The 27,045-nt window shown below is 43.5% G+C and overlaps 1 protein-coding gene across 1 annotated transcript in view; it reads right to left on the bottom strand.

The window, feature by feature from the left end:
* Window positions 1-27,045, bottom strand: part of RALGAPA2 (Ral GTPase activating protein catalytic subunit alpha 2) — a 194,587-nt gene that overhangs the window by 62,157 nt on the left and 105,385 nt on the right. The window contains exons 25-36 of the mRNA XM_035902236.1: window positions 18,348-18,476; window positions 16,800-16,928; window positions 15,483-15,541; window positions 15,085-15,193; window positions 14,422-14,532; window positions 11,583-11,651; window positions 11,278-11,415; window positions 10,581-10,764; window positions 9,377-10,097; window positions 8,997-9,068; window positions 7,883-8,006; window positions 6,632-6,787 (exon numbers count right to left, since the gene is read on the bottom strand). Coding sequence (XP_035758129.1) covers window positions 6,632-6,787; window positions 7,883-8,006; window positions 8,997-9,068; window positions 9,377-10,097; window positions 10,581-10,764; window positions 11,278-11,415; window positions 11,583-11,651; window positions 14,422-14,532; window positions 15,085-15,193; window positions 15,483-15,541; window positions 16,800-16,928; window positions 18,348-18,476 — 2,001 coding nt within the window. The remainder of the gene's footprint in view (window positions 1-6,631; window positions 6,788-7,882; window positions 8,007-8,996; window positions 9,069-9,376; window positions 10,098-10,580; window positions 10,765-11,277; window positions 11,416-11,582; window positions 11,652-14,421; window positions 14,533-15,084; window positions 15,194-15,482; window positions 15,542-16,799; window positions 16,929-18,347; window positions 18,477-27,045) is intronic.

Raw genomic sequence — 27,045 nt, 5'->3', positions numbered from 1 at the left:
GAAAGGCAGTGATTTTCATTGGTAAATAATAACTCCTTAATCTCAGCAGGCCTTGCATCAGCCTGTATCGTACCAGTGAACTTTCCCTCCTCAGAACCAGGCAGTGCCTTTAAAAATAAAGACCCTCACTCCTGCACACTGGGTGGCAAACTGTACCCTAGCTGTAAGAGAAACATGGCAAAACCACAATACCTTATGAGAATCAAAAAGTTAAAACTATGAACTTTGCTTACAGTTTATACTCTAGCAGAGTAAAATAAAGCTAAGTTCACAGAGCGAATCAGATTCTCGGTGTATTTTAAATTACAGAGAAGCTATAGAGCTGTGTTTTATTTACACCTACGAATAAAAGACATTTTTAGTTCTGTTTGAAGAAAATACAAACCATTTGTGCCTTAAAAAAATATGGAAACATTAACAATGCTGTTATGAGAGCTTCCTACACGTGCAAAAATCACTGCAAATTACTGTGCTCATGCTCATCCTAACTTCTGTGCATTTGCTTGCATTTTCTTAATTGCTCAGTAAAAACAAAGCCACATCCAAGAGGATACTTCTGTTGATCACACACAGTGCAGGCTGACACATACAAAGCTGAGCAGCAATTTCCATGTACAACAGTCCCGATTTCCCTTTCTGTGAACAGATGCAGCTAGGTCACCCTGGAAGTGATTAAAAGCAAGACGTAAAGTTTAGTCCTAAAAACCCCCAAATCTGTCTGGCTACAGGACCCTGTGCACACAACAGGTCACACAGGCTGAGGATCCGAGCGCTTGGCAAGGCTGTGCCGCGCGCAGCCGAAGCCGAGCTGTCATTTTCTATGGACGCGGAGCGGAGGGAGGACCAAGCCCAAGTCAGCTGTATTCAGAGCAGCCCAACGGCGCTGTCTGTGAGCGGTGCCCACAAATTGTCAGGCTGAACCCAAGGCATCCTGTGCGCCCCGCCCCACCAGAAGCCGAGCTGTCATTTTCTATGGACGCGGAGCGGAGGGAGGACCCAGCTCACGCCAGCTGTATTCAGAGCAGCCCAACGGCGCTGTCTGTGAGCGGTGCCCACAAATTGTCAGGCTGAACCCAAGGCATCCTGATACTAGAGCGAGTCCTGGCACAAGCCTCCCGACACAGGGAAAGCCCACCACGGCGGTATTTAGCGACCTCTGCTTTAGAAAGCCCAACAAATTAATACGGAAACAGAATTCTGCAGGGTGATGCAGTTGTCCAGTCGCACAGGGCAATTCACAACCCGAACACAGCTCTTCTTTCTGCAAAAACAAACCGTGAAGGAAAGGCTCTGTGCTGCCTTGCCTCCCCTTGCTGTCCGCGTGACAAATAGCACATACCCCCATAAAAACAGTAACGCAAATATGTCCAAATATTGCCTGAGAGCCCCTTTTAAAATCACAGGGACCTATTCTGGTAACAATCACATGGTTTTCCTACTGAAGAATCCCAAACCACTTTGTACTTGTATCACATCCAAGAGAACAGACTTCAGTGAACACGGAGAAGTTAGATCAACCGAGGCTTGCTGGGCTTGCCTGAGATGGCTAGGAGCTCAAAATCTTGCCAACGTCGCGTGACAATAAATGCCTGCCTTTGCTGGAACCCCCATCGCATGCTAGGAACTCGTTTTAAAGCTTGAGTTACTACCTGCCATTGTTCTGAAGTCATACATCCTCAATCATCGCATTTATAAGGTATGTCACAAATATTGGTATTAATTGAAAATGGTTGTTCTTGAAAGATAATTTCATTGATAAAAGACATTATTATAATCTTATCAGTGACAACAAACCAGCTGCTATTTCCCTGTATCGCTCATTCGAAAAATAAGCTGTGGGGTAGACTCAGTGCCCTGAGAAAGAAAAAATTTCATTTAAAACAATCCCAAAGCAGCCAGGAACTAAGATCACTATTAAAAGCAAAACCAAACAACCGACCAGCTCAGCCACAAGTAGTCGGGGTTTTTAAGTTTATTGCTGACTCTCTACAAAGGCTCAGGGAAGCCAGCTCTTGAAACTGCCGTAGCTTCTCCTCCCCGAGGGAGCTGACAGCGCGTGAATTTTTAGCCTGCAGATAAAAGCAGTTTCGCCAACACGAACAAAATATGTACATTCTCCGCTGCACACGCTCAGGCACGGCCACGGCTTAGCGCCCCAGCTACGCCGAGCGTTCAGCGCCTGGCAGCCGGGTCAATGCACAGGCTCTGACGTGCGTCACGCCGTCGTTAATCATATCTGCTCTGCGCTTCCTCAGCCCTAATCTGGGCGCCGGAGCGCAGCCGGCAGCTCCAGCAGCCGCGCAGCCAGCCTGCGTGCTGGGAGGCTCGCCGAGCACCGCTGCTCCCCTTCGCTTGAGCAAATAGTTTTCAAGGCTCCCCGCTTCGGCCGGGCTGCACGCTGCCTGCCAGGCAACACGCCGCGGCTGACACCGGTCACGGTACACACCTAATGGCCTGACCTCCTTTCCCTGCTAATTGCATTACACAGCCAGCTGGCTCCAGAGAGGAGTCGTCTGTTTGACTGAAGAATTTCTGCTTTTGGGGAGGCACGGCTGCTACTTTTGCTAAGTAACAGTGGGGCCTGACATCCCCATTGTCTGGCTGACAGTGTACCCATCCTAAAATCTAAGTTTTATTTGTAAATTAACCGAGAAACTTCCTGCCAGAACAGTGCTGCCTGGAGCCTGATAATGTGCGCCTTTCATTCCCTTTCACTCTTACTGTATCACTGCCAATTTGTTTTTCTGCTGCTCGCCAGCCCTAGGCTATAAAAGCCTTGTAAGACATAAGTGCAATTATAGTCCTGGAGTCAAATGAATTGGACAAATCCAATAGCACAGCTCTGTCCCCACTTTGCAAACCCCTACAGCAGTTAGATTAGCTGCTAAAAATCTAATCTAGCTCCAGCTAACAAATTTCTGCAGCGAAGGAGCAAGAGTTCAGTATGGGGTTGCAACCACATTTCTGAATTGAAAAAGTTCTGCTATGACAATGGAGAAGATGGAATAAATCACTGAGATTTTGCAGCTCATTTTTAAACCGTTAGGCACAATTTATGTAGAACAAGACAGGGGAAGGTAGGATGCTGTTACTATGATTGATTTTCATTCTTGCCACAAGACAGCCGGATAAAAAAAAAAGTTTAGAACCACTGATGCTGAACCCTACAGCAGGAAAACATATCAGCTGAATTTTGATTATTCCACTAGAGAAGACTTCTTTCAGGGCTAAGACTTATTTGGAGAGGGGTTTTGGGTTGGGTTTTGGGGGTTTTTTGGGTTTGTTTTTTTTCTCCTTTCTCCCCCTCCCCAATGAGCAATATATTATGTCAGCACATACGGCAAATAAAGGAATATGAACTGCAAATTACAACTGTACGGCGCAAAAGTAAGGGCCCAAGTTCACCCTCAGTGGAAATGCACTTATTCTCGTGACTTAATACCAGAAATGAATTTATCCTCTTGTGTTCAGTAAAAATAAAGAACCATAATAACATATTTAAGTAAAATTACTGCATCTGCTTAATTCCCCAGCCCACAGAATTTACGGCCTGCTGTACTACTTCCTTGGCCAGCAGGTGGTAAGACCTTCTGTTCAGCTCCGAAGCTTGCGAGCCAAGCACGCTGATTGGTATTGAATTCTTTTTGCCTGTCTGGAGGCAAAATAAGCAGAGAAGAAACCACAGAAATGACACAGATTTCAGAAGTAAGGGGGACGTTAGATCCCAAACAGTATCCGTGCAACCCTATCTGATGGAAGCAGGGAGGAGGCAAGAAATAAAAAAGTTGTGGCCCCCATTGCATCCTGACTGACAACATGATAAAAATTTTCCCCTCCCAGTAACACTGTCCTCTAACACCATTTATAGTTCTGTCGCAGCAAACGTTAAAACTGAGCAGGTACTGAACGACAGCATCGTGATCTGCCTTCCTCCCATGCACCGCTATGAAAATAAGTAATACATACAAAATAATCTTTTTAAACTGGACATTCCGCCCCAATGGTCTGAGGCGAGGACTTAAGGCCAGCACGTGCTAACTGCTCAGTGAGCAAGTGGAAGTATTAAAATACTTATGTGATCCTGAGAGTTGCCACGGTCTCGGAAGCAATGCTGCATTTGCTCACGACTCTGTTAGCCAGGTATTGCAGAATTCACCAGTGCCGCATTGACCAGCGGGGGAAATAAATCCATCTTCCTCTTGTTTAACAGGCACGTGCTCCTGTCCAAGCACACACGCCAGTTGTGGTCTGCACAGGCAAAGGCTGCCAAAATCCACGTGGGACTGCTGCGGACTGAGGAATTTTGTTGCTAAAGCATCAGTGTACTTGCCTTTATGTATTTCAGCACACTGCCTCCACAGCTAAGCTTCACCAGTGAAATCGCAAGAAACAGACACTTTTAGGGTTATGAGAGTTATTGCGGGATGTTTAACGTTGTTTTTAGAACTGGGTTGGTTCTACGCTCATGCTCCAAACACTGGTTTCAAATGCAGGCCAGTTCATCCACCGGCATTTTCAAAGAATTAGGGAACTATCCATCTTCCAGAAATTTTACAGCGCTTCTGAAATGCATCTTGCCTCCACTCTTAGCTGCAGTCTTCTAAAATGCATTAAGAAGTCCATGCTAATTTGCACAGAAATACACGCTTGCTTACAAAAGAGCTGTGACAAATGAAACGAAGCTGTTCTGTGCAGAAGCACAGAACCATGGAAGATTATACGTTAAAAAAGACCTCTGGAAGTCATCGGGTCCAACCCACTGCTTACAGCAGGGCCAGCTCCCGAGGTCCATTAGGTTGCTCAAAGCTTTGTCCTTCTTTACAGGAATACACAGTTTGATCCCTGCAGGGTTCCATTCCTATAGCAGGTTTAAGGGGTTTTTTTTTAAAGTCTTAAGGCAATTACTTTGCGGTATTTTCTGTGGATAATATGTACTGGAGCTGGCCTTGCTTCCTAGCTCTTCAAGGCTTGGAGGCTGGCAACTACTAAATGCTTTTGCTTTTTGTTTCTCACAAAGAATAAATTCTCTTAAAGCAAACATAGGGGAGACAATTAAATAGAATAACCAGACCCTCTCAACGTCTGTGTTAATCCCTAACATGGGTGGGAATTCGGAGAATTAGTAAAATAGACTGTTTGCAGTTAAACTCCATTTTCCTCTCGTGGCAGCTCTGTCAGACTGTGCTCTCTCCTCTCCCAGGTGATGTATTACTCAACAGCGAGGCAGTATTTCACTGCCTTTGCTACGCTTCCATAAAATCCAGGTGCTATGGCTTACAAGGGAAGATTAGACCAAACGGCCACAATTTGTGTAAGAAAAATAAGACTGGGCAAGACACGGTAGCAGTTCTCAAACATAAATAAGCCTGCTGCAAATTGATCTGTTCTCCATATCCATGTGGAATAGGGTAGGAATAAATGGGCTCAAATTGAAGCAAAGAAGATGCTACAAGAAATTTTCTCATGGCACAAAAAGTGGAGCACAGGAATAGGTTGCCTAGGGAAACCGTAAAGCATTCATCACTGGAGTTTTTAACTGGCAGCTAGATAAATACTGGCCAGGAACAATACAAACAGACAGTCCTACCTCGGTACAGTGATAGAGACTATACAGCCTCTTACTACGGACCACAGCCCTACTTCTCTACCCTAAAGCACTCAGGTGACATTTTTTTCCATAGCCATGTAAATCCACTAATGCGAAGATAATGAGTTGCATACATAAACAAAACCATGTAATTTTGTTGACTTTTTTTTTTTAATGACAGATATCAGAATAAAAAAGAAAGGATCTAGCTTTACTATTAAATGCTGGGCAAGTTTTCAGGACTGGTAATCAGAAATTCCACCTTTTTATTTCGAGGAAAAGCACGTTATTTCGAAACTAACTGGACAACACATAGATCACCCAGTGACACAGTTATAGATATTTTCGGAGCACAACAGCATCACATGGTAGACTGGGTGGCTGTAGTAGCATTATTAACATGCATTAAAAACCTAGGTGGGACAAGTTGCCAATCCCAATTAAAAAGGCAAAGATTCAGCACGCACCTAAAATCATCTTTGACTCTCAACAGCAGTTGGCAAGCACCAAAATTTCAAATCGGTCCTTGTTAGGAAAGACAAATGATTATGCACTCATACCAACAAAATTTTGGGCTGGGTTCTGGCTATCTTTGAAGCAGAGTCTGCTTGCAGAATTGCGAATAACTGGATAATGGCTTTAAATATCAGCTGGCTGCTTTTGGTACTATGCTTGTCACTTCTCTTTCACTTCTTTTCTGTTACACGCTGGACGATTTATCTGTAAGGTTTTATTATGCTGCATTTGGTTGTTTTGTTCTACCAAACTACAGCAGTTTTGGCAGGCAGACAACATACAAATGAAATTATTGCTAATATTATTACTAATGGTGGTATTTGAGGCTACCATGGCAATGTTAATTGTGTTTCAGAATCCAGAATTTAGATGCCATTTAATTCAGATAATCTAGCTGCAGAGCACCATGTGGCACAGCAAGGGTGGCCTGCTAGGACCAGTTAGCACAGTCTGGTTTCAGTCTAAACTTTAAATGGAAGCATTTGAAGACTACAAACAACGTTTTGAAACACGCAGCAAACTATTTACCTTTTTGGTCAGTGAATCGTCTGAATCTGACGGCATCCTTGTAGACACATGAAAAATGATTTCCACGGTAGAGGTAGCGTAATAGGGTGCCGTTTGTCCTGTGCTGCCGTTGCGCTGCAGGCCGCCCATAAACCCACCGTGTGTTGAGAGATCAACCTGATCGATCGAAAGTCATTGTTAGAAGAAATTTGACAAGACTGATGAATAATCAGTATCTATTTACATATCAAGACTTGGTGAATTTACCGCTCTAGCGTTCTGTAGCCATCCCAGAGAAAGGGAAGGCTTCCCCTATGGGTCTGTGATCTTTGCATTAGATCTGTCTGTTTCCCATTCCCGTATCTGACATTTACTAAAAGTAAACATCCCTTCACCGGGTACCCAGTCATTATCTACACGGCTGTTCTACCCTCCTTCCAGCAAACAACAGCAAGGAAGCACAAGCACTCTGTCACGCGCAGCTGCTCTAAGGGCCGTGCACTGCTCAGCGAGCCCACTCTAAGCATGCACAGCGAGAAACAATTATAAAGTGCAGAGAAAATACAAACATTCAGAAAAACTACAAAAGCAGCTGAAGATTTCCACAAAAAGAAAAACCTTAGAAGAAATAATTCTAGGAGATTACTCAGAAGAAATGCCTCTCTGAAGACAAGCCTGTGTCCAAAAGCTCGTTTGTTTTCCCAGCGGCATCAGCCTAACCGAGGACGCTACCTCTCCCTGTAGACTTTACGTCACTTAAATCCTTAAACATGAAATGCAGCTACCATGCATTTCCAACACACATCAATGTTTGTGCCATTTAGGTTATGATACATCAATTCAACAATGCAAACTGAACCCAAATGGTTTTGTCCTTCATAAAGCAGTCGTGGTTGGGTAAGCGGTCTGACCACGCGAAGAGCTAAAAGGAGCTAAAACTGAGGTGAAATTATGCTATAGCTCTTAATGATGCAGAAAGCAGAAGCGTCCACTGCAGCACCACCTGTCCATCAGCAGGATGAAGCAGGAGGAATGTTCATCCAGAAGCAGCATGTGAATTTACAGAATTCTGCTAGAAAGGTGATCTTTTAAGTACTGCTAGATATTAGTGTGTGTTAAAATTTATCTCTTTTTTTTTTTTTTTTTTGAGAATTAAAGATACGCAGTGATACAAGCAGTGTGTTTTCCATTTACCTATTTTAACTGGCTTACACTGATTTTTGTAGGTCTTCAGATCAAGTATGTTAGCTTGCCTAAATTTATGACTATTACCTCCCAGCCCAGTCCAGCCACAAAATCTTCATAGGCCTGGCTTCCCCTTGCATTGGACAGTATTGAGCACTTGTCCTCCTGTCCTTCTGCAATGTAGAACACTGCAATCTTGTGAGTTTCACGGCTGTAATTAGATATAAAAAGGAATGAACGTTAAAGAAGTTTTAGCTCAAAATGACTTTTTAGATCCCCTGCCCTCAAAAGCTATGAACAGGTGACCAGGTTTACCTCTACAGGTCCACTTCTTTTATGCACACAAAGACATCTCTCGATTTCAGTTGCAGAAATATATTTGCACCATTTTTTCCCCCCATGACCACACTGCAGAGGCTCCACAGTTGAGAGAGCGGAGCAGAGTCTATTCCTTCCGTGTATCAGCAAAAGAACTGATGACCAAGTCCCAATTACAGGGTTAATCGCTTACATCTGTGCAACCTTGCCAGACAGCGAATTGCACAGGTGCTAATGGGAGCATAATTTGACCTACAGAATTTTAATTATAGGGTGATGATATATGAGAAAGAAAAAAACATTACTGACTTTCAGATGCTGGTTGAGTTTTACAAGGCTGACGGCGACAGTTGGCTGCTTTGAAAACAAGCTGAGTGGATTTGTATGAGAATTGTTGGGATAAAAGAAAATCAGAACTCCAGTGCTGCAGACATTTTTCAAATAGCTATATGTCAAGTAATGGAAAATAAAATGCTGTTCTGCCACTACCTGGCTGTAGAGCAGTTGTATGGAGATTACCCCTTAAAATACTGCTCGACAGAGGGACCAGCCTGCAGAAAACAGTCCTTGGTGTGAGTTGAGCCAAGGCCGCACAAAATTTTGGAACTTCTTCCCTCCCCTCCCAGCTAAAGAAAACAGGAACTGGGTTGCTATGTCTTCTTATTTGCTGCTGACTTTGCATTCTACCTATATAGCACACCAGCAAAAATAGCTTGTCCATTCAGGCTACAGAACTCTTCAGAAACAAGCAATCCATTTTCCATATGAATATTTCTATTGCTGGCACATGCAGTTTTAATGAATTCTTGGGTTTGGTGACGTACTTATTCTTTCTTTGGAAATGCTAACCTTATCGACGGTGTGTTTAGTAAACATTACCTACCACTGGCGGGAATCCAGATTTTTCAGTTCTCGCAGTAATTTTGAGTTTTTCTTAAGAAGATGAAAGCTTTTTCTATAAATATATAAGAAAAGAAAGATTTGAAGGAAAACGCAACACAGTACACACACAGTATCTTCACATTCAAGTACCTAAGAGAAAGGAATCAAATCAGCATGGCTCAAATTTTTTTTACTATTATGAACAATGTGCAGATGTCTATTTAAAATAATCACTGAAGCAGGCATACGTAACAGTTCAAAGGTATGCTCTGACTACCACCCAGCTGTGTAATTCTCACTCTCTTAAGCTTGTACATGTTTGGGGGTAGAAGTGAGAAGAGTAAGAGTATCGTAAACATGTTCTGAATCCTCTCTTCCTACCTTCTGTCCCAGGAGTTCATTCCCAAGTCATTTTTTTTTTGACGGGCCACCTTCATACTGAAGTCCGAGCTGCATTTAAGTATATACTCTTTTTCCTGGACGCTCTGCCTCATCAGGGCTTCAGTGATTGCATTCTCTTGGTCGCAGCTCACACCAAAGGGTGGCGGCGATGGCTCATTCAGCTTTCGCTGGGGATGCAAGAGGCATTCAGGACTGGTGTTACCAATCTTTTCCAGCAACTGGTCGAGCGCATCTTCTCCTTCTTCTACCTGAGAAACGTCCTTCTGGGAAATGAAGTGGTGCTCAGGGTTGCCTGAGATGACAAACGCGTTCGTTGCGCTCTGCCGCGGAAGGCAGCCTTCCAGAGGTCCATACAGTATCCTGCCATCCCAAGAGTACTTCCCTGAGATATCTCTGACAATTACCCTTACATCCGAGGGGGTTGCTGTAGGTTCAGTGCCTGTCTTCTTCTCTGAGGGGATTTGGAGGTAAGATATAAGAGTGCTGTCATTAAACACGAAGAGCTGCAGGTTGGGACTCCGGAAGACTTCTGAGGACAGCTCAGAGGACTCCACGTAGGAGTTGTCATGGTTCTCACTAAGGAGACTGTGGAGAACGGCAGGGCCTCCGCTGAGCGGGTAGTGGCTCAGGTGATTCACCAGGTGAGTCATAACCATCCGTGCTGTTAGAGGTATCAATTCTAAGTTTCTCCTCCTTTTTTCTAAAACAATCAATGAAAAGATACTAGATCAGTAAGAGCAGCAAGAGGTAGTTAGACACAGCATCTGCAAGTTTCTGTCATGTTGCAGAAGCTTGCCTTAGTTGTCCTCCTAATCTTTCCTGTTCAAGAAGCTATTTACAACCGCTTTCCAAGAAATTCTACTTGTCGCACATTTCATTCATTTTATTTTACCGCATGCCCTTTGACTTTTAGCCTACAGTCACCTATGCAGCACCTTCATGTCATTTTCTTTCTCCTGTAATCTTCGTAAAGAGCAACATCAGCAACGAACTCAAACATCCTATTACAGAGGCAACTGAAAGTAATTAAAAAAAAGGGTGCTGCCCAGCTTTCAAGGAATAGTTGCTACGCGCAGTAAGGAGAAGCACGTTCTCAAGGAAGAGATGTGACCTGGGAAGCTTTATTTCCTAGCTGCTGAACACTGGCATGCTGGTCCTCACCACGCTCTGTGAACTCTCTTACCCTCGGCAACAGTGAGCAGGTTGCCCAAATCCGCGGAGGAGTGGCACTGGGCTGGCTCGGAGCTCCTGACATTCCCCAGTGGCAAAAACGGGTCGTAATCGCTGGACGAGAGGTCCGCCAGACTCAGCACGTAATGGCTCTGCTGAGTGTACGTGCTGGAGCCGTTCACACAACAGTGCAGAACCTGCAAGTAGGGAAGCGTGACACTCAAGAAGCGATAAAGCGTACACTACAGTACCCACTTAAACACGTTCAAGGAGGAGTGACCCACCATAAATTTTTATGTTGTGAAAGCCAGGGCATGCTACAAAACCCATCGATGTCCAAATAGAGTCTTTTTAAAATAACACTCTTTGTCAGCACTTATTTTGCGGTTTAAGAGCTCACTTCAGGCCTTATTTTGTATTTTAACAGCACATTTCAAATAATTCAAGTATTTGTGCAAAGATTATTTTCCCTGGGTCACTGTTTTATGCATTTTACCTTTCTCTCTTCACCACCCTCTGTCCGTTATAAATCTCTGATCTTATCTTAGCATTTTACATTCTTAACTCTTCATCTGTATGACTTCTGCCCACACTGCGAGAATTCACGATTTTCTACAGCTTGCTAAACATGCTTCTGTGCCTAACAGAAAGTGTGAAAGGCACCTTTAAACACCTAGACACAATAAATCGCATTCGTTCCTCATACTCACTCTGTAAATGTAGTCCAGCAAAGGAGCTTTGGATGCATGCTGATCTTCGAGGACACCAGCAGACACTGGCTCCAGGAGCATTTTCATGGGCAATGCCATACACCAGTCCAACAAGCAAAGCAGCAGTGAAACGATAAACTAAACAGAAACATGGAACACAGTATTTATGTGTATTCTGTTCAATTCACCCAGACTTACAGGTACAAGTTTCAAAGTTTAAAATACAACTCTGGTTCCAAGCAACTTCATTTAATAACCATCTTGAGCAGCACAAAGAATAGAGATGACTCTTCTCAGCGACGTACCTTTTTATCTGCTTCCACAGAGGAGTATTCAGCACTCGGCAAGAGAAATGCAATAGTGGCCACAAGGATCTATATTGAAATAAACAAAATCCCAGAAAGACATTTAGCTTCCTTCGCTATAAAGACAGAGCATGAACTTCATTTGAACAGGGTATGAAAAAGGTTAAATTCCCTTAGGAGTATCCAACGGCCCTTGCAAATCAACGTCCAAGTGAAATGAAAAGTTTTACTGAGCATTTGGAAATAAATCACTACAAATGAGAGCAGTACGCTGGTCCTAGGACTACGGCAAGTACGTCTCCTAATAACAACTGCAGAAGAAAGGAAAAGTTAACAGAGTCACAGTTTGTCACGAACCCTGATTTAGAATCCTGCCAACTACACCAATTTGTCACGAATGAGTGGAATGCACCTCACTCAAAAGAGAAGCAGCAATATGTTTTATTGAGGTCAGTGAATTGGATGGAATTTAACAGAGTTTAACAGGGGTTTGCCAAGGTTCAGTAAGTTTGATGACAAGGTTCACTCTATTAATTACTGCATGGAAGAACCATAGAAAGGCAAACTGAGTTGCACTCGAGTCAGACTGACTGACAGAGAGACCGGGGACGCAGAAGGGGAAGGAGGACCCTCCTGCTGAGTCACGAGGTTCAGAGCGGACCCCCTCGCTCTCTAAACTCCTTCCTCAGAGAGGAGTCGAGGTGCAGCTAGGCCCAAACCTAGTCTCAGACTTGGTCAACGGCTTATGTTTAAGGGACTGTATATGCAAAATTTACCTAATGTTTCATTTTGTGGCTGGCTGGCCACTGTTTACATGGGCTTTTACCCACCCTAGTTTAAATGGTGCTTGCCTAGCTAGATCTAATAGCAACTGGCCAGTCTTCAGTTCCCCAAACTGGGGATCTATTTACTTCCCAATTTAGTCAAGAGATGTCAATGTTCCCATTGACAAAGCCACTGTGCGGCACCTGCCCACATGGCGCAGGAGTCGACATCGATAACTTCTGCTCCATTTGGTGCTGCTAGAACAACTGCCCTTAATTCTCCTACTTGTGCACCACCTTCACCTTTGTCTATTACTTGCTTGCCGGCGGCAATTTCTAATGCGGCAACTTTATATCGCCATTTGCCATTTACCCTGTTTGCTGAGGCATCGGTAAGCCAAATGCCTTCAGTCAGTGTTTTCTCCGCGAGGGGAGGTGCATTGAGAATCAGTGAAGGTTTAAATGGCCGCTTTAGTGCTAATGGGTCCGTGTTTACAGCCATTTGTAATTTTTATTGTAATGTTTATTTCTTCTTCAGTCAGTTGTTTCCCACCAGGCAGGCACACCGTTTCCTGACGGTTGGGTTTTGTGCAGTTCCTTCTGGGGGAGCAGTTCCTTTCAGGACTGTTACTAGCAAATTAAATAGCCCTCTAATTTGAGCAGGTTGCCCCTGGTGTATTTTCTCAGCTTGTTCAACTGCTCGGACTCAAGATAGCTCTGTTCTGTCTCTTTAAATACAGTAGAGTTAAACATTAAAGGTCATTTTGGCCCGCTCGGCCTGGTCTGGAATAGATTGCAGTAAGTACCCTGTTCTGCAGAACCCCATTCTGCTATAATAGGGTCGGGGGGGGTACTGGCCCCAGTGACTGATCTGTCTTTAATTCCTGTATTGGAGTTTTGACTCTTCATGTTTTGGGTTCCGTTCCCACAGTTTTCCCTTTTGTAAGAATGACTACATTGGGTGAGCAATGATAGAAAATCCAGGTGCATGTTTTCTCCGGTACCCTAAAGTATCCACGAGTAGTTGTAATTCTTCCCTAGACTGGGAACTGGGGCATCTGTAACTGTTCTATTTCACTTGGGGGTCTGGTGGGATTGCTGCACTACCTGCACTCCACCAAATACCTAAAAACTTTATTCCTCTACTTGATCCCTGACATTTTTCAGGCGGAATTTCAACTTCTGCTTTATGTAGCGTTTGCCACACTGCTGCTGCTGCCCCCACCTTTTCAGGGGAGGTCCCTCCAATTAGGATATCATCTATGTATTGGTACAGCTTCACATCTCGAGGGAGCGAGACTGTTTGTAAGAATCCAGCAGATGCAGCATGAGCAATTATGGGTGAATGCTCCTATCCCTGCAGGAGCCTGCTAAAGGTGTGTTGTACACCCTCCCAAGTAAAAGCAAATTTCTCGTTATCCTCCTCCTGCAAGGGGACCATAAAGAACCTATCCTTCACACGCAGCGCTGCCACCCGTGCCTGTGCAGCTGCTCGTAACGCGGCTGTTAGAGTTGCAGCACTGGGGATTGCAGCCGCTAGCGGAGCTGTGCTGGCATTTAGGCGCCAATAACCAACTGTCAGATGCCATCTCCCACCCGGCCTTCGGACTGGCCAGACTGGTGAACGGTACGGGGAGTGGGTTCTGGAAATAAATGTGCTGGTTTCCCAAGTCTGCTGTTATTTCAGAAATTCCGTTCCGTGCCGCAGCAGCCATCGGGTATGGCAGTACATTAGTAACCTCTGAATCAGGGAGCGCAGGGGCGGCGCGGTGTACACGCACCGTAGCCTCCCCGTTTTTATTAGGGCTAGGGCTGATATTTGAACTGAGGGACCACACACTGGCAGGTGCCAGGGTCTGCTGTTCGAAACATTGAAACCCAAAATATTTTCATTGTGATCTTCGACGGCAAAACCATCGGGAGCCATAAATTAACTTCCACAGTTTGGCAAATAGCACTTGCTCCATCCTCACTGGTAATTTTAACCCTTTGCCATCCAGGTCATAGCTCAAATAAGGAATTAAGAAAATTTTGCATATGATTTCCATACAAACATTTTAAAGAAACTGACGTACTTGAGTAATTTTTCTGGACAGAGAGGATTCGTACTTCTGAAGCTTTTGCCAATAAGAAACCAGCAGCTGAAGAACATCACAGGCTACTTGAGCCACCAGTTTATTAGAAAACTGGAAGGAAAGACAAGACGATTAAAAGCCAAATAAAATACCCAGATACAATACATTCAGTTTTTCTACATTTTAAATTATTTTGCCTCTATACAAACAATAAAAAATGTTAATGTTGCTGTCACCATTAGGGAACAGCAGGCGTGACATTATCTGTGTTATCTTAATTTGGTCTGCTGTGGAAGGGGTCTTTAGGTACATAATCACATGCTATTTTTGCAGGTATTTTGTATAGGACATCACCTTGGCACATACTGCTCAGCAACTTCACAGGAGCCAGAAGGGTCTGAACCATGGTCACTGAACATAATGAGCTGCTAATTACAAGCAAGGGTTCACAACTGGGAGACATCTTTTTGAAGATGGCCAAGGCCATATCACCACCACTAAGCAAAAAGTCCTGAGCAGTTGTGTGTTAGGCAGCAACCTGTCCATGCTTTCAGAAATGAAGAGACAAATCAGCAGATTGTGCTCCGTATAGCGAGCAACTATGTAAAAAAAATGAAAATACCTTTTTTACATAATGTTTATTGTCTACAGAGACCGTTATACCTTCAGTGTCACGCCTATGACATTGATTGCTTCCTTCACTTGGGGATGGTTTGTGCACTGCGTTAGTTCTTCACATATCCAAACTCCAAGGCCACAAATGGCTATGCACCTTTTTTGAAAGAAAACATGGTGTAGTCAGAAGCTTTTGAAGCATACTGAGAAAAAGGAAAAGAAAGAAAGAAAGGCACAAAGATGCGACCTCTCTTTTCCCTCTCAGGTGACACAACAGGTCACCACCTTCATGGCGTGGAGTGAACCTCATCTCGATAGGGCTAAGGTGAGTTACTCATCCAAACAGGAGTAAACCCCAAGGCAGTAGTAACAACTCGGCTGTACAAGCACCAAAAAATCAGTAGCAAGAAAGACCCTCCCATTTTTTCTTTTACTCAGTACATTACCTTGCAGCTTCACTTGGCTCCTCTGTAGCATTCTTCAATAAAATATTTATGAGGTAGCACTAAAATAACAACATAAATTAGAATAAACATGTTTTCGTACATCCATTTTAAATAAAGTTGTTTAATTTTGACATGGTTACAAGTCAAATAACTTTAATTCTCAGTCTATTCTTCAAGCATTTTTACCACATGCCAATTTTATTTTGTCAAGGGAGAAATACGTACCAATTACAACTCAAACGGACAGGCCCTTGTGGATAAATCTGGTCAAGTTAAAATAATGTACAGACAGCAAGATGGAAATCAATTCATTTTCAGAGTTGATGGGTATTTACTAATGAGTGGTGATCACTTGATAATACAAACTACAGTGTTTAAGTTCTAAGCAAGCCGTGTTTTGAAAAATGTAGTGTATTTTTTAGTACAGAAAAGACACTTAAAATCCAGACTGTTTTAACACACCTCCGATGACTCTCCGAGGCCTGATGAAGAAAGCAAGAACCCTGCAGCCAAGCGTGCTGAGGGTTTTACACTCTCTCTGGCTCTGCCTTCTCAGGCCGTGTTGGGAATTCGGGAGATTCCTCCCCAGTTTTACCTAACCTTGTGCAGCAGATCAGTGTGGTGCCTCAAGCTGACAATCAAAAAGTAACGGAGAGGGCAACCATTTGGACAGGCTTCCCCTGTGAGTGAGGCTCCAGGTCACCTCTGTTGGCTCTTTATGGGACAGCGTGCATGATTTTTTTCCCACCAAGAGTATCACCGCAGAAGTCATTGAATTAAAAACCTTTCCATCCAGCAAAACAATTCATGTTTCGGGGTGTCCCACTGAAATTAGTTCTCAGGGAAAAACATTCACGTTAAGTTGATGGTTCTGTCTAGCAGTGGAATTTTCTTAAAATCTTACTATAATACCAATAAGGCAAAAAATATCTCCCCTTATGCACCCCCCACATCTCTTACAGGACAAGCAAATATACCCAGATACAATGAACGGACACTTTAAATAATACCACCAACATCATTTAATGAATTGACCTGACAGGCATCTGGCTGGAAAACATCGCATTTGATCGTAGCCAGTTCACTCTCCTTGAAAATAAAATGTAATTTGCAGTATCTAAGCATTGTTAATTTTATGGTGCATGTTAAGCAAAGCAATGCTTATCAAATAAGCACATACAATGTGTGCAGTTGTGGGGTTTTGCAGAGAAGGAGGGGTTTATTTTTTAAACAAAAAGCATGCGGTAAAAATGAAGTGACTACATAGTGAAAACACGTTAGGGTACATAAGGGTTTACTAATAAAGTGTGGCTTTACCTTCACGTCTGCTGTTCCTGCAATGATATCACCAGCTTCTGAAATGGGCCGCAAGAGTGGGATTTCTTGGTAGATATTTGGAAAGCAGACAAGAGAACCAAGGATGGTGTGAGCTTCTGAACGGGGAGCCTAACGAAGGGAAAGGAAACAAACCCATTTTCTCCATAAAATAATGGAAGTGGCATGAGCTATGAGGCTAGCGGCTATCACCCCAAGTACCTGATGTGCTGTATTCACAAAGCAACACCGAACGTGTCCCGAGGAACAGGTCCCGGTAGCTTTTCCCTTACAACTAGAGCAAAAGCAGCATTAAAGCAGAAACTTACAGACACTTACTTGCCTGTGCTTTTTGCTGCTCTGTTGCTCTGCTCTTTGTCCGAGGCTGAGCTTCTCCTCCAGCAGGGACTTGGCCCTGCTCCTAAGCCTATTCTGCATTTTTAATACCTCCTCTGTCATTACACAATCCAGCTATCAGCAACTCGGTATCAATAAAAAATACAGAACAATCTAAAGAACAGCTGAGTGAGAGTTTTAAGCGCTAATCCAGCACAACTATTGGCTGATCACGTGACACAAGGGACAGCACAAGGCACTCACACTGACTGTATACATGACAAAAATGCGTAGAGATTCCTACTTCAATAAACCCATCAAAATCAACATGGCATGAGCTATAAATGCATTAACTACTGCTATATAATCTCGCGCAATGTTGAAAACAACACATGCTAAGCTTTATGCTTGCAGGAGAAATGGAAGGTGGTGGTGTGTTGTGTTTTTTTTTTTTCCACAGCAAGTTGAGTTTTTACTTCTTATTAGCGCTTTAAGCTTTGGATCAATGATCAGGCTGAGCAGCTTTTTTAACGAGATGTCAGAAAATTCATGGCTGTAAGCTCTTTGAGGGACGATGGAAAAAGCGTGGCCAGGCTCACCGTTTCAGTCCTTCTGAAATAGGAGGGGGAGGTGCCCCTGAGCAGGGCCACCCGCTCTGCCGCACAAATGTCAAGAGCAGTGGGAAAAGCACTTGGCCAAAACAGACAGAGAGGTCTCCCCCAAACTGGTGTTTCATGCACAAAAAAGCTTTCCTGTTTTTCCCACGATTTCCAGACATTTGCCATTATTTTGGCATCCCATCATAGATTTGCTATTTTACTTGTCCTTCACCAATTTAATAATTTAGAGTCACATTTCTGTTGATATTTAGTACGAAATTGCGTATTACCAGAAAAGTTCCTTGTTTTTAATACATGCTCACTGAAAAACAGCTACTGAGATTCTGAAACCCAAGTCCTGCTTTTAGCGCCCAGGCGTGCTGCAGTATTAGCCAGGATATGATTTCTCACACTTTGGCCTTTTGATGAAACACCTTTGCAACACGAGTATGTCACCTTATCCCACGACTTCACACATCAGCTGCCATGGTATCTGCCCCAAGAGCCCCGTTTCGCATTGCACTAATGAGTCAACACCTGTTAGAGTGGAGACATCCGAACCTCGTTAGCCAGCGCGCGCTCTCCGGGGAGAGACCCCGGGCATCGCCGTGCTCACCTCCAGCATGTCTGTGCTCAGAACCCTGGCCGCCGCGGTGATGAAGTCTCCTATCAGCATCGTAAAGCCAGGTAAGCCCAGGAAGAAAAACCAAGGTGGGCAGTGCTTTATGATGGTATTTAAGATATCCTGAAAGAGAAGGTACCATTTGAGAAGAGATACAAAGAACAGGCAAACAAAAAATCCCCAAACCAAAAGGGAGAGGCTGAGAAGATTTAACTGTGCCATTCACCAGTTCCACAGTAATCGAGGTGGCGATTCACAGAGCCACGCAGCTCCATGTATAACTGATCGTCACGTAACCACCACTGCTTTCCACTGCAGACGCATTTAGTAGGAAAAGTACATTTGGTATCTTGGTAATATTTGTACTCTTAAATTCCTGTTTAAGAAAACCCAGCCAAACACCCACCCACATCTCCTCGTGTCTAAGCATAAAATGGTTCCCCCATTAAATAAGACTTTGGATTCACAACATTCAGACCGTTAATCAATTTAAGATGAAGCATTACACCACTCCGATTCCTAAAATCACATTACTCAAAATTCTGTCACCATAAAACCCATGAGATGACAGAAACGAGCGCCGCCTTTGCCCCAACAGAGCTCAAGGCAACAACTGACAGCGGCTGGCTTGCTGCTGTTGGGCTGCTCCGGCACATACGGCATTTTTTTGCTGTTCTGGACTAGTTGAGAAGTACAGCGATGTCAAATGCAAGAAGTGATCATACACAGCACAGTGACACAGATAAATATATGCTAACTGGATTGTTCTAAGTCGCTCTTCTAAATAATTAAGATAGCAAATACAGATAAGCCTTGGGGAAAAAAAAGAGTTTTGCTGAATTTCTGAAGGAACAGAGGGGGTTTTGTCTGTTTTTAAGAGGTACGTGTAAGACTAGACCACCAGCCACAGCTTTGCTCTCCTCGTTACCCCGTGACACAGGACACATTTCAGATAAGCATTTCAACTTTAATCCTTCCACGTTTCAATTCTTCATAGTCTCTCCAAGTCAGAGCAAAGTTCCTGTATTTGAGTTAAGATTTCCTTCCTACTAGGTTTCAGCAGGTTCAAAATTAGGCACAAGATCTATATAATCCTTACCTGCAACATTCTATTTGCTGAGGAATTAGACAAGGCTATTTCTATATGGAATAGAAAATTATTTTTCGTCTCAATAAAATTTCAAAGAAAAGTTGCAAAGGAAAATTATTTTCAATGTTGATCTTCACTAGGTTTATGACATGTTAAAGAAGGCTTGAACTTAAATTCAGTCCCAGAATGTGTCTATATGCTCAATTCCTACACCAGAAACTAAATCCAACTCACTAAGATGAACTGAGTTAGTAAATTAAGTCCAACTCCTTTCTCTCTGTATGAAGATATGCCTTAACTACACCAGTATTTTCTCACAGCACGGCTAAACACCTGGACAGAACCCATTTGGTGTTCTGCGAAGTATTTACAGCAGGAACACCCTGTGAAATAACTGTGTTGTGTCTGTTACATCAATAGTGCTAGTTTTTAACATAGTAGCAAATAATGCTTTCACTTTCCGATGAATAAGCTAAAATGCCACTCCAGTTAATGTTTAAACTAGTTTTAATCACTTCCTTTGATACATTTTAAAGTCAATATCAGTCAATGCAAACATTCAAAAAGAGCAGATGGATGCAGCAGCTCATAAAGTGGGTGGCAAACTCGCACACAGAGCAGAACAAAAGACTCACCTTTTTATAATTAAGGGTCTGATTAATGCACCAGGCTCCTCACAACACAACACACCTGTAATTACCAACGGAGCCAGGTACTGTGATGTGTTTGGTCTCTGAATAATTGGGCATCACGCTGTAGAGCAGCAGATGGGAGTCCGCTCCTGTTGACATATGCCACAATAAAAGAGCCCGTGCTAACCTGGCCTGGAAGGTAACAGAACGTAGGAAGTACAAAGACCTGCCACAAACAACTGCGTTAACTCCTGTCCTCGCTCCATCAATCCCATCTGTTAAATGCCACTGTAACGATCACCCGGCTTCATTGACCCCAAACTGTAGAGGCTGTATAGAACACTGAGAAAACGAGGGTAAGATGGAAACTGCAAACCTGTTATATTTATATATTAATACCGGCGAGTTTACAGCACAGCATAACCAACACAACTTCAACACAAGCTGTGACGACACACAGTCCAAAACACTGTCGGAATGTGACTGCGTGGATCTACTTGCTGTTCATGAGATGTACCACTACTAAAAAAAAAAAAAAAAAAAAAAAAAGATTTTTCCTAGTAAGAAACCTTTGAAAATTTGACTTTGAAAATTTACCTTTGAAAAGCTAATGCAACAATCCTCCATTTCTCTTTTTTGTTACACAGCTTCCGACGGGTGACTGCACAGCACCGGCCGTACTCTGCGGTGATACACCACCCCTAACCAGCAGAAGTCGATACACCACCCCTAACCAGCAGAAGTCGATACACCACCCCTAACCAGTAGAGGTCGATACACCACCCCTAACCAGCAGAAGTCGATACACCACCCCTAACCAGCAGAGGTTAACCCCGTACAAGTGAGTAAGAGCCGAGACAAAAGCGTGCTCAGCCCAGCTTTCCATTAGTTCCCACTGCCATTTTTCATCTCGGGCATTTCCGTATAAGTTTGTGGTCGTTTGAGTGACTTCACCAAAACCAGCAGGAGGCAGAGCATGCCCCAACTACAACACTGTTGTTCCACCTGAGCTTGCACCACGCAGAGCGGGCAGGAACGCAAGCACAGCGCAGGAGGCGCTCAGGCAGAGTCCGAGGGGTTTTCTCCCACCTCCCGCTCAGCACACTTCCACGCAGCACCCAGCTAACAACAACAGTGCAATTCCACGCGGTAATTCGGTAGCATTGCGAGCTTATCAGAGGATGCAGGCTCATGAGAAAGCGACCAAGTGAGAACATATGTCCTATCAGTGGCAGTGCAAAAATCAGGCAACTCAAACAGAGGCGAGTTGCTTCCTTCCCTTCAAAGCGCTGCTCTATAAATGTAAACTCTGCCCAGCAGCTTACAGCCTAGTAAATGAATCACTTTAATTGAATGCTATGTACACAGCAACTGGAAAAACACAAGCAATAAGAAAAACATATGGTGATGGCAACAGAAATTGGTTTACTCATTCTGTACAGTGGTGTTCCTTTACTTCTTTCATAATTGACCTTTAGAACGATAAATGTGTAAAATAATTTTGGTTTATTATGGCTCCAAACCTTTAAGCAATTACACAAAATGAAAATTTAAAAGGAAGTATTCATTCTGGAAGCATTTCCATTGTTTACATAATTGCACAGCTATAATTTAGTGTTCGCGTTTTTAAAGAAAAGTGAAAAAAGGACCATTATGGACTATTTCAATTCCAAATGATGCTCTGTAGTGTTAAAAACAGGGAGGAGAGGAGAGGAGGGGGCCATCACATGCGTGTCCTTCTCCAATGCATTAACCCTACAAATGGCATAATATTTCAGCACACGTTAATCAAGTAATCCAAATAACAAGGTCATAAACATCCACTGAGGAAGTGAAAAAAATTTATGCAAGTTCACTGAAAGGTCAATTACAGAAATATTCTTCACCTAATTTTTGTTCAGGCTTTTGCAGATTACAGGTGTAACCAAATAGCCTGCCATCTGCCTTCAGCACATTTTCAATTGGCCCTCAACAGGAACAACATGGATTTTTCACTTAAAGTTCACTCTGTTCTTCACTGAGAGGCACCTCATTAGGGGCTGAAATTTACAGCATGGAAAGATTATTAATTTACACAAGACTTAAGTGGCAAATCCTTCATTTTCCTTTCTTATTTTAAAGGAACAAGCATTTCCATTTACTCGCTCCAAGTTTTCCTAGCTATGACTACATTTTACCTAAGAGTTAACTTCTCAAGTTAGGTTCCAATAAAAATTTATGAAGTATTTTGACACCCTTAGAAAGCACAGGATTAGCTTTTCAGAAAAATCCATTTCAATCTGTCATTTAAATCTAACCTCCAAAAAAAGTTGTATTTGCCGAAGTATCTCATGGCCAGAGTGCAACAGGGAGAGAGATTGGAAACCCGAGTAACGTCGCGTTTTGTAAAACATAGGTAAGGTTATTCACGAGTGCTGAAGATGACAGATTACCGCGCAAGTCACCCGCTGCTAACTGCGCCTTCCTCTCTCAACTACCATAGAGCGCTCTCTTTTACAGTCGTATTAACAACAGAAACCTCTCCCGAAGCCCCTGTGCGACGGCCAGGTGCTCGGGTCCCCTACACCAAAGGGATCAGACAAACACACCGAGTGAACGGCGATTCTGAAGTTTCTCCCCCTTTAGAGCATGTTTGATATTTTCACAGCCCAGGAGACCGCTGGGATTACGGATACACTTCAAATTGGAAGAAACACTTCGAGTCCATGCACACTGAGAGGGGACTATCCGAATGCCCAGGTGCTGCAGGCACAGAGGTACGGGTGCTGAGAACACAGTCACTAGTCCCTGGCGCTGCCTGAAACGTCGAGACGACTTCGTGGGGGATTTTGGGCAACTCTGTCGCACAAATGTGGATTTTTGTGCTGACTTTTATGGATTTCTCCCAGATGCATGTGGCAGGACCGCTTGGAAGCCTCTGATTGTAAGGAACCAAGCTGGCCGTGCTTAAAAGATAAAAGTAACAGCTAAGCAAGAAGTTGAAGTAAAACACGTCCGAAGCAGAGGAGTACAATCACACACAGAGGGAAAAGGAGGGATCCTGAAGACGCAGCCCAGTTGAGATAAGCAGAGGGAAAGGGGGAAGCCACGCAGGGAGCTAAGGATGACGAGTGATGGAACAGCGTTGCATTGCAGGGGCACATTGATGAGGAACCTTACTTCGGGAGATCCCCAAGCTACAATGATGGCTGGAGAGGCAGAAGAAAAGGTGGAAGCAAAAGGGAAGGGAGAGAGATGTTGCCTCCGTTTCAAAAACTCTATTTCTGTTCTGGACAGAGTTCAGAAAATCCACGCAAAGGAGCTTACAAGCAGCGGGCACCCCGGCTTGCATTTACCACTGGGAGTACAGAGGAGACAGACCGGACACCGACTATGAAACAGAAATGTGGGAGGGATGGAAGCGATTTAGAAAGAACAAAAGTGTTACCAAAAAAAGAGAACAAAACTACCAAAATTGTTCCAGAATGCCCAGCTCCTACGATCAGCACTACCTGGTTCTCCCTTTCTTCCAGTCAATCCTAGCAGCTATTTTTCTCCAGCCCTTCCAATTCATCCCACTCCAAGTAAGCAGAGGGGCCTATGCAGGATTTCCTGTGAGGCCTTGGCATTTGTATTTCTGTCTCTACTGGAAACATGCTGTCTGTTAACAGTTTTTCAAAGCACTTGTAAAGCACACAATGGGGGCACACAGGCAAATTTTCTACAGAAAGGGAGAGATAGGGGAGATTAAAAGAGGGAGAAACCATGGCAGTCATTGGAAGACAGTTACAAGAAACTAAAATATGGGAATCTGAGCCTTAATAGACTACAGATTATTTTCTTTTAAATGGCAGTCTGGAAAGGAATCTAAAAGCGTTATGGTTTCTGAAACGCTGTACAACCCAGGGTCCTCATGTGCAACATTCTCAGGCAGAAGTCCGGGCAAGAAGTGCTTACTCCCCAGCACACAGAAGCAAAGCTGCTCCCTTGCTGTACCTTCAGAAGACAGTGCTCCACCCGGCTCCGCACGGCCCCGCGGATAGCACTAACTGAGCAGTCTGAGGTTGGGCACCGCTCCTCGCTGTTCAACAACAACTTAACAGAAAGATATAAAAGCTCACACATACTTTTTTTTTCTAAACTTCAGATCAATGCTAATACAAATAGGTGATTAACACGGCTTCTCCGGTAGCAGCTCTACTAAAAAAGGCTTCATATTATAAATTAGCCATCTCTCATGCAAAGAGCTACAGCCAGTGTTCCTACATAAGCTTACTATGCAACTGGTGTAGCTCTTCCCATGATCAGCAACAGCATATTTTATACAAACGAAGAGGCTTATACACAAGCATAACATACATTAGTGTATCACCATCTTTATTTGATAGAGTATTTCATCTATGTCATCCTTTTACTACTAAAAGGAGTTGAGCTAAAAACATAGCTGTTAACTTCTCCGTCCACAGAGAAGTCTGCAGGCAGTCCCGGCTGCATGTGCTGAAATTTAATCACCAAGGACATCTGTCAGCTCATTTGGATTTGGGCTTTTTTTTTTCTTGCCTCCCATATTTAAGGTTGTTCTGCCCTTAACATCACTAAACTAAAAAAGCTATCAGCACAGTCTCTTCCCTTGTCTGTTAGTTGTCCTTTCCACAGCGAATTTCTCAAGTCTATACTTTTTATTATGCTCCTTAGTATCTTCGTATGTGTGAGCGCTCTGTTCCAAAGATACTCCGGCAAGCCAGCATAACTGTATCATTTATTAAACTTGTTAAAACTCACTTCAGAAGTCAGGAATAACACCAACCTGCTAGCTCACTTTTCAGATACCTTTTGGGTACTGGGCAAAACCCGAGTGGCACGTGTTGGCAAGAGGTTACACCAAGCACCTTAGCTGATGCTAAAGCCCTGGTAGGAGGGTGAGGCTTTCTTCAAAAAGGGACACTGAACAGCTGGTGGTTTGACACTTGAAAAATACCGAACACCTGCCTTCTCTACAGCCTAACTACAAGGTAAAAACCCAACTTGCACAGCATTCTCTTCTCAAACGACGAGTGCAAATTTAGACAGAAATAAGACAGCGTCACAAAAATCCACAGACGTTTTAGGAGAAAAACACCAGTAATCTCAAAGGATTATTTCAGCACCAGAAGTACCAGAATTAAGCAATCAGAATTATCTCAATAGCTGCTTTTCTGAGAAGGGGGCTGAATAGTGTTAGTAGTATTTCGGAATTGTGTTTTGGTACTCTTGTTCTTCAGCAAAACCAAGGAAGCTATGAAGCAGGGAGATGTTTATGTACCTTTTCAAGTTCATGAAGCAAAAATTACTGCTGCAGTAAGCAACCAGTAGCAATAATAAAATACATTTCCTTTCCCTGTTCAGGTATTTGTAAAATTCGTGCAATGCAGTATTAGACTTTGGTTTCATTTAAAAAGCTGCACACATCTTTTGATTTGGACAATAAGTAGCTGCAATCAGTGAAATGGGGGTTTTTCAGCCATCGGTCTCACCCAGCAGCATAAGGCAGCTATGCCTACCCAAACTGCAACAGGCTAGCCCATGGCATCTCCTAAAAAATCACACCCCAAGAATAATTTCATGATTCTCCATAATCTAGATGAGTTACTGGAGCAACTGTAGGTGAACTCCCTTCACTAACCCGCGGTGTGGAGCGAACGTCCGAGCTCACTTTCCTTCACACTGGAGGTCAGGTAGGAGAGGCGGTGAGCCTCAGGGAACTTCATTCATAAAAAGCTGTAGGAAAAAATCCAGGCTCACTACAGCACCAGAAAAACGCCCGCTGACTTGAGCGGTACAGGAGGAGAATCGCCGCCCCGCAGACGGGCACTTGGCCCCTGACCTCAGGCCCCCGCACAAGCTGGAAGCAATGACAACGCCAGACCGCAACTCACTCCGTCCTGCCGCTTATGCAATGCCTGCTCCCACCTGAAAAGGTGATGCAACCTTCACAGAGAATTGTTCACTTCTTCAGAGGTGTTTGTCGTTAGACACTTCCACATGGACAAATTAGATGCAGCTCATTACCTCACTATCTCCTTTCTCATCTGCTTAGCTAATTGCTACATCTTGCACTCCCAACACCGTGGGAGCTTTCTATAAAACATAACCCTACATTGCTCTTTTATGTACCCCATGAGACGAGCCTGCAAAGTTAGGGTGCACTTGCCGGGAATAATATTGCATTAAGTTCTAACTGTATTAAAAAAATTATTATTTTGTTATCCTATCACCACCAAAATCTGAACAATACAGCAGAATGTTTGTATACTCATATCCTTAAGGAAGGAGTGGAAAGAGAAATACACCTCAAAAAGAAGCATTTCTGATGCTACCCAAAATATTGATGACCACATTCGAGTCAAAGAGGTTTCTGACAGTAATTTTTTAAAATTATGTAGTCTCTTAAAAAGCTCTTCTGAAGTAGCCAATGCGATTTCCCAGGGCTGGTCTACCTTTTCATTGCTTTCCCCCATAAATTTTAAAGTTGCACTAGTCATACATACAGAAGGAAAATTCCCCCATGAGAACCCGCCCCCTGCTTTCTCCCGTTAATGTTCCTTAAGAGTGAGATATTTATGCTTGTGCTTAGCAAATAAAAACAATCGCTGCTAAAAAAAGAAAAAAAAACCAACCCCGCACCAAAGTTTATTTGGATATGCAATAACTTGAATCCTAGAAACTGTGCTTTGACAGCAGGGGATTCTGCAGCGTTCTGAAGAACTAGGCTCCGCGTTCCAGTGATCCTTGTGCCCCACGATATCACAACCTCTTTTAGAAGTTTATCAGCTAACAGAATATACCAACAATCACTGAGGAGTACAGTAATCACAAAATCAGTACTGGTACTGCGTCACATTCATTGTACATCATCCTTACGGGAAGCCGTGAGACCCTATTGCAGCAAAATGCTTTGCAGCGCACGCTTTACGCTTTGCTACCGTTTGCACATATCAGAGGGGGCACTTCT

Source organism: Egretta garzetta, unplaced genomic scaffold, assembly GCF_000687185.1.
Source record: "Egretta garzetta isolate BGI_Z169 unplaced genomic scaffold, ASM68718v1 scaffold499, whole genome shotgun sequence".
Classification (NCBI taxonomy): Eukaryota; Metazoa; Chordata; class Aves; order Pelecaniformes; family Ardeidae; genus Egretta; species Egretta garzetta.
Note: the sequence above shows the minus strand (reverse complement) of the source record. Positions and strands in the feature narration are given on the sequence as shown.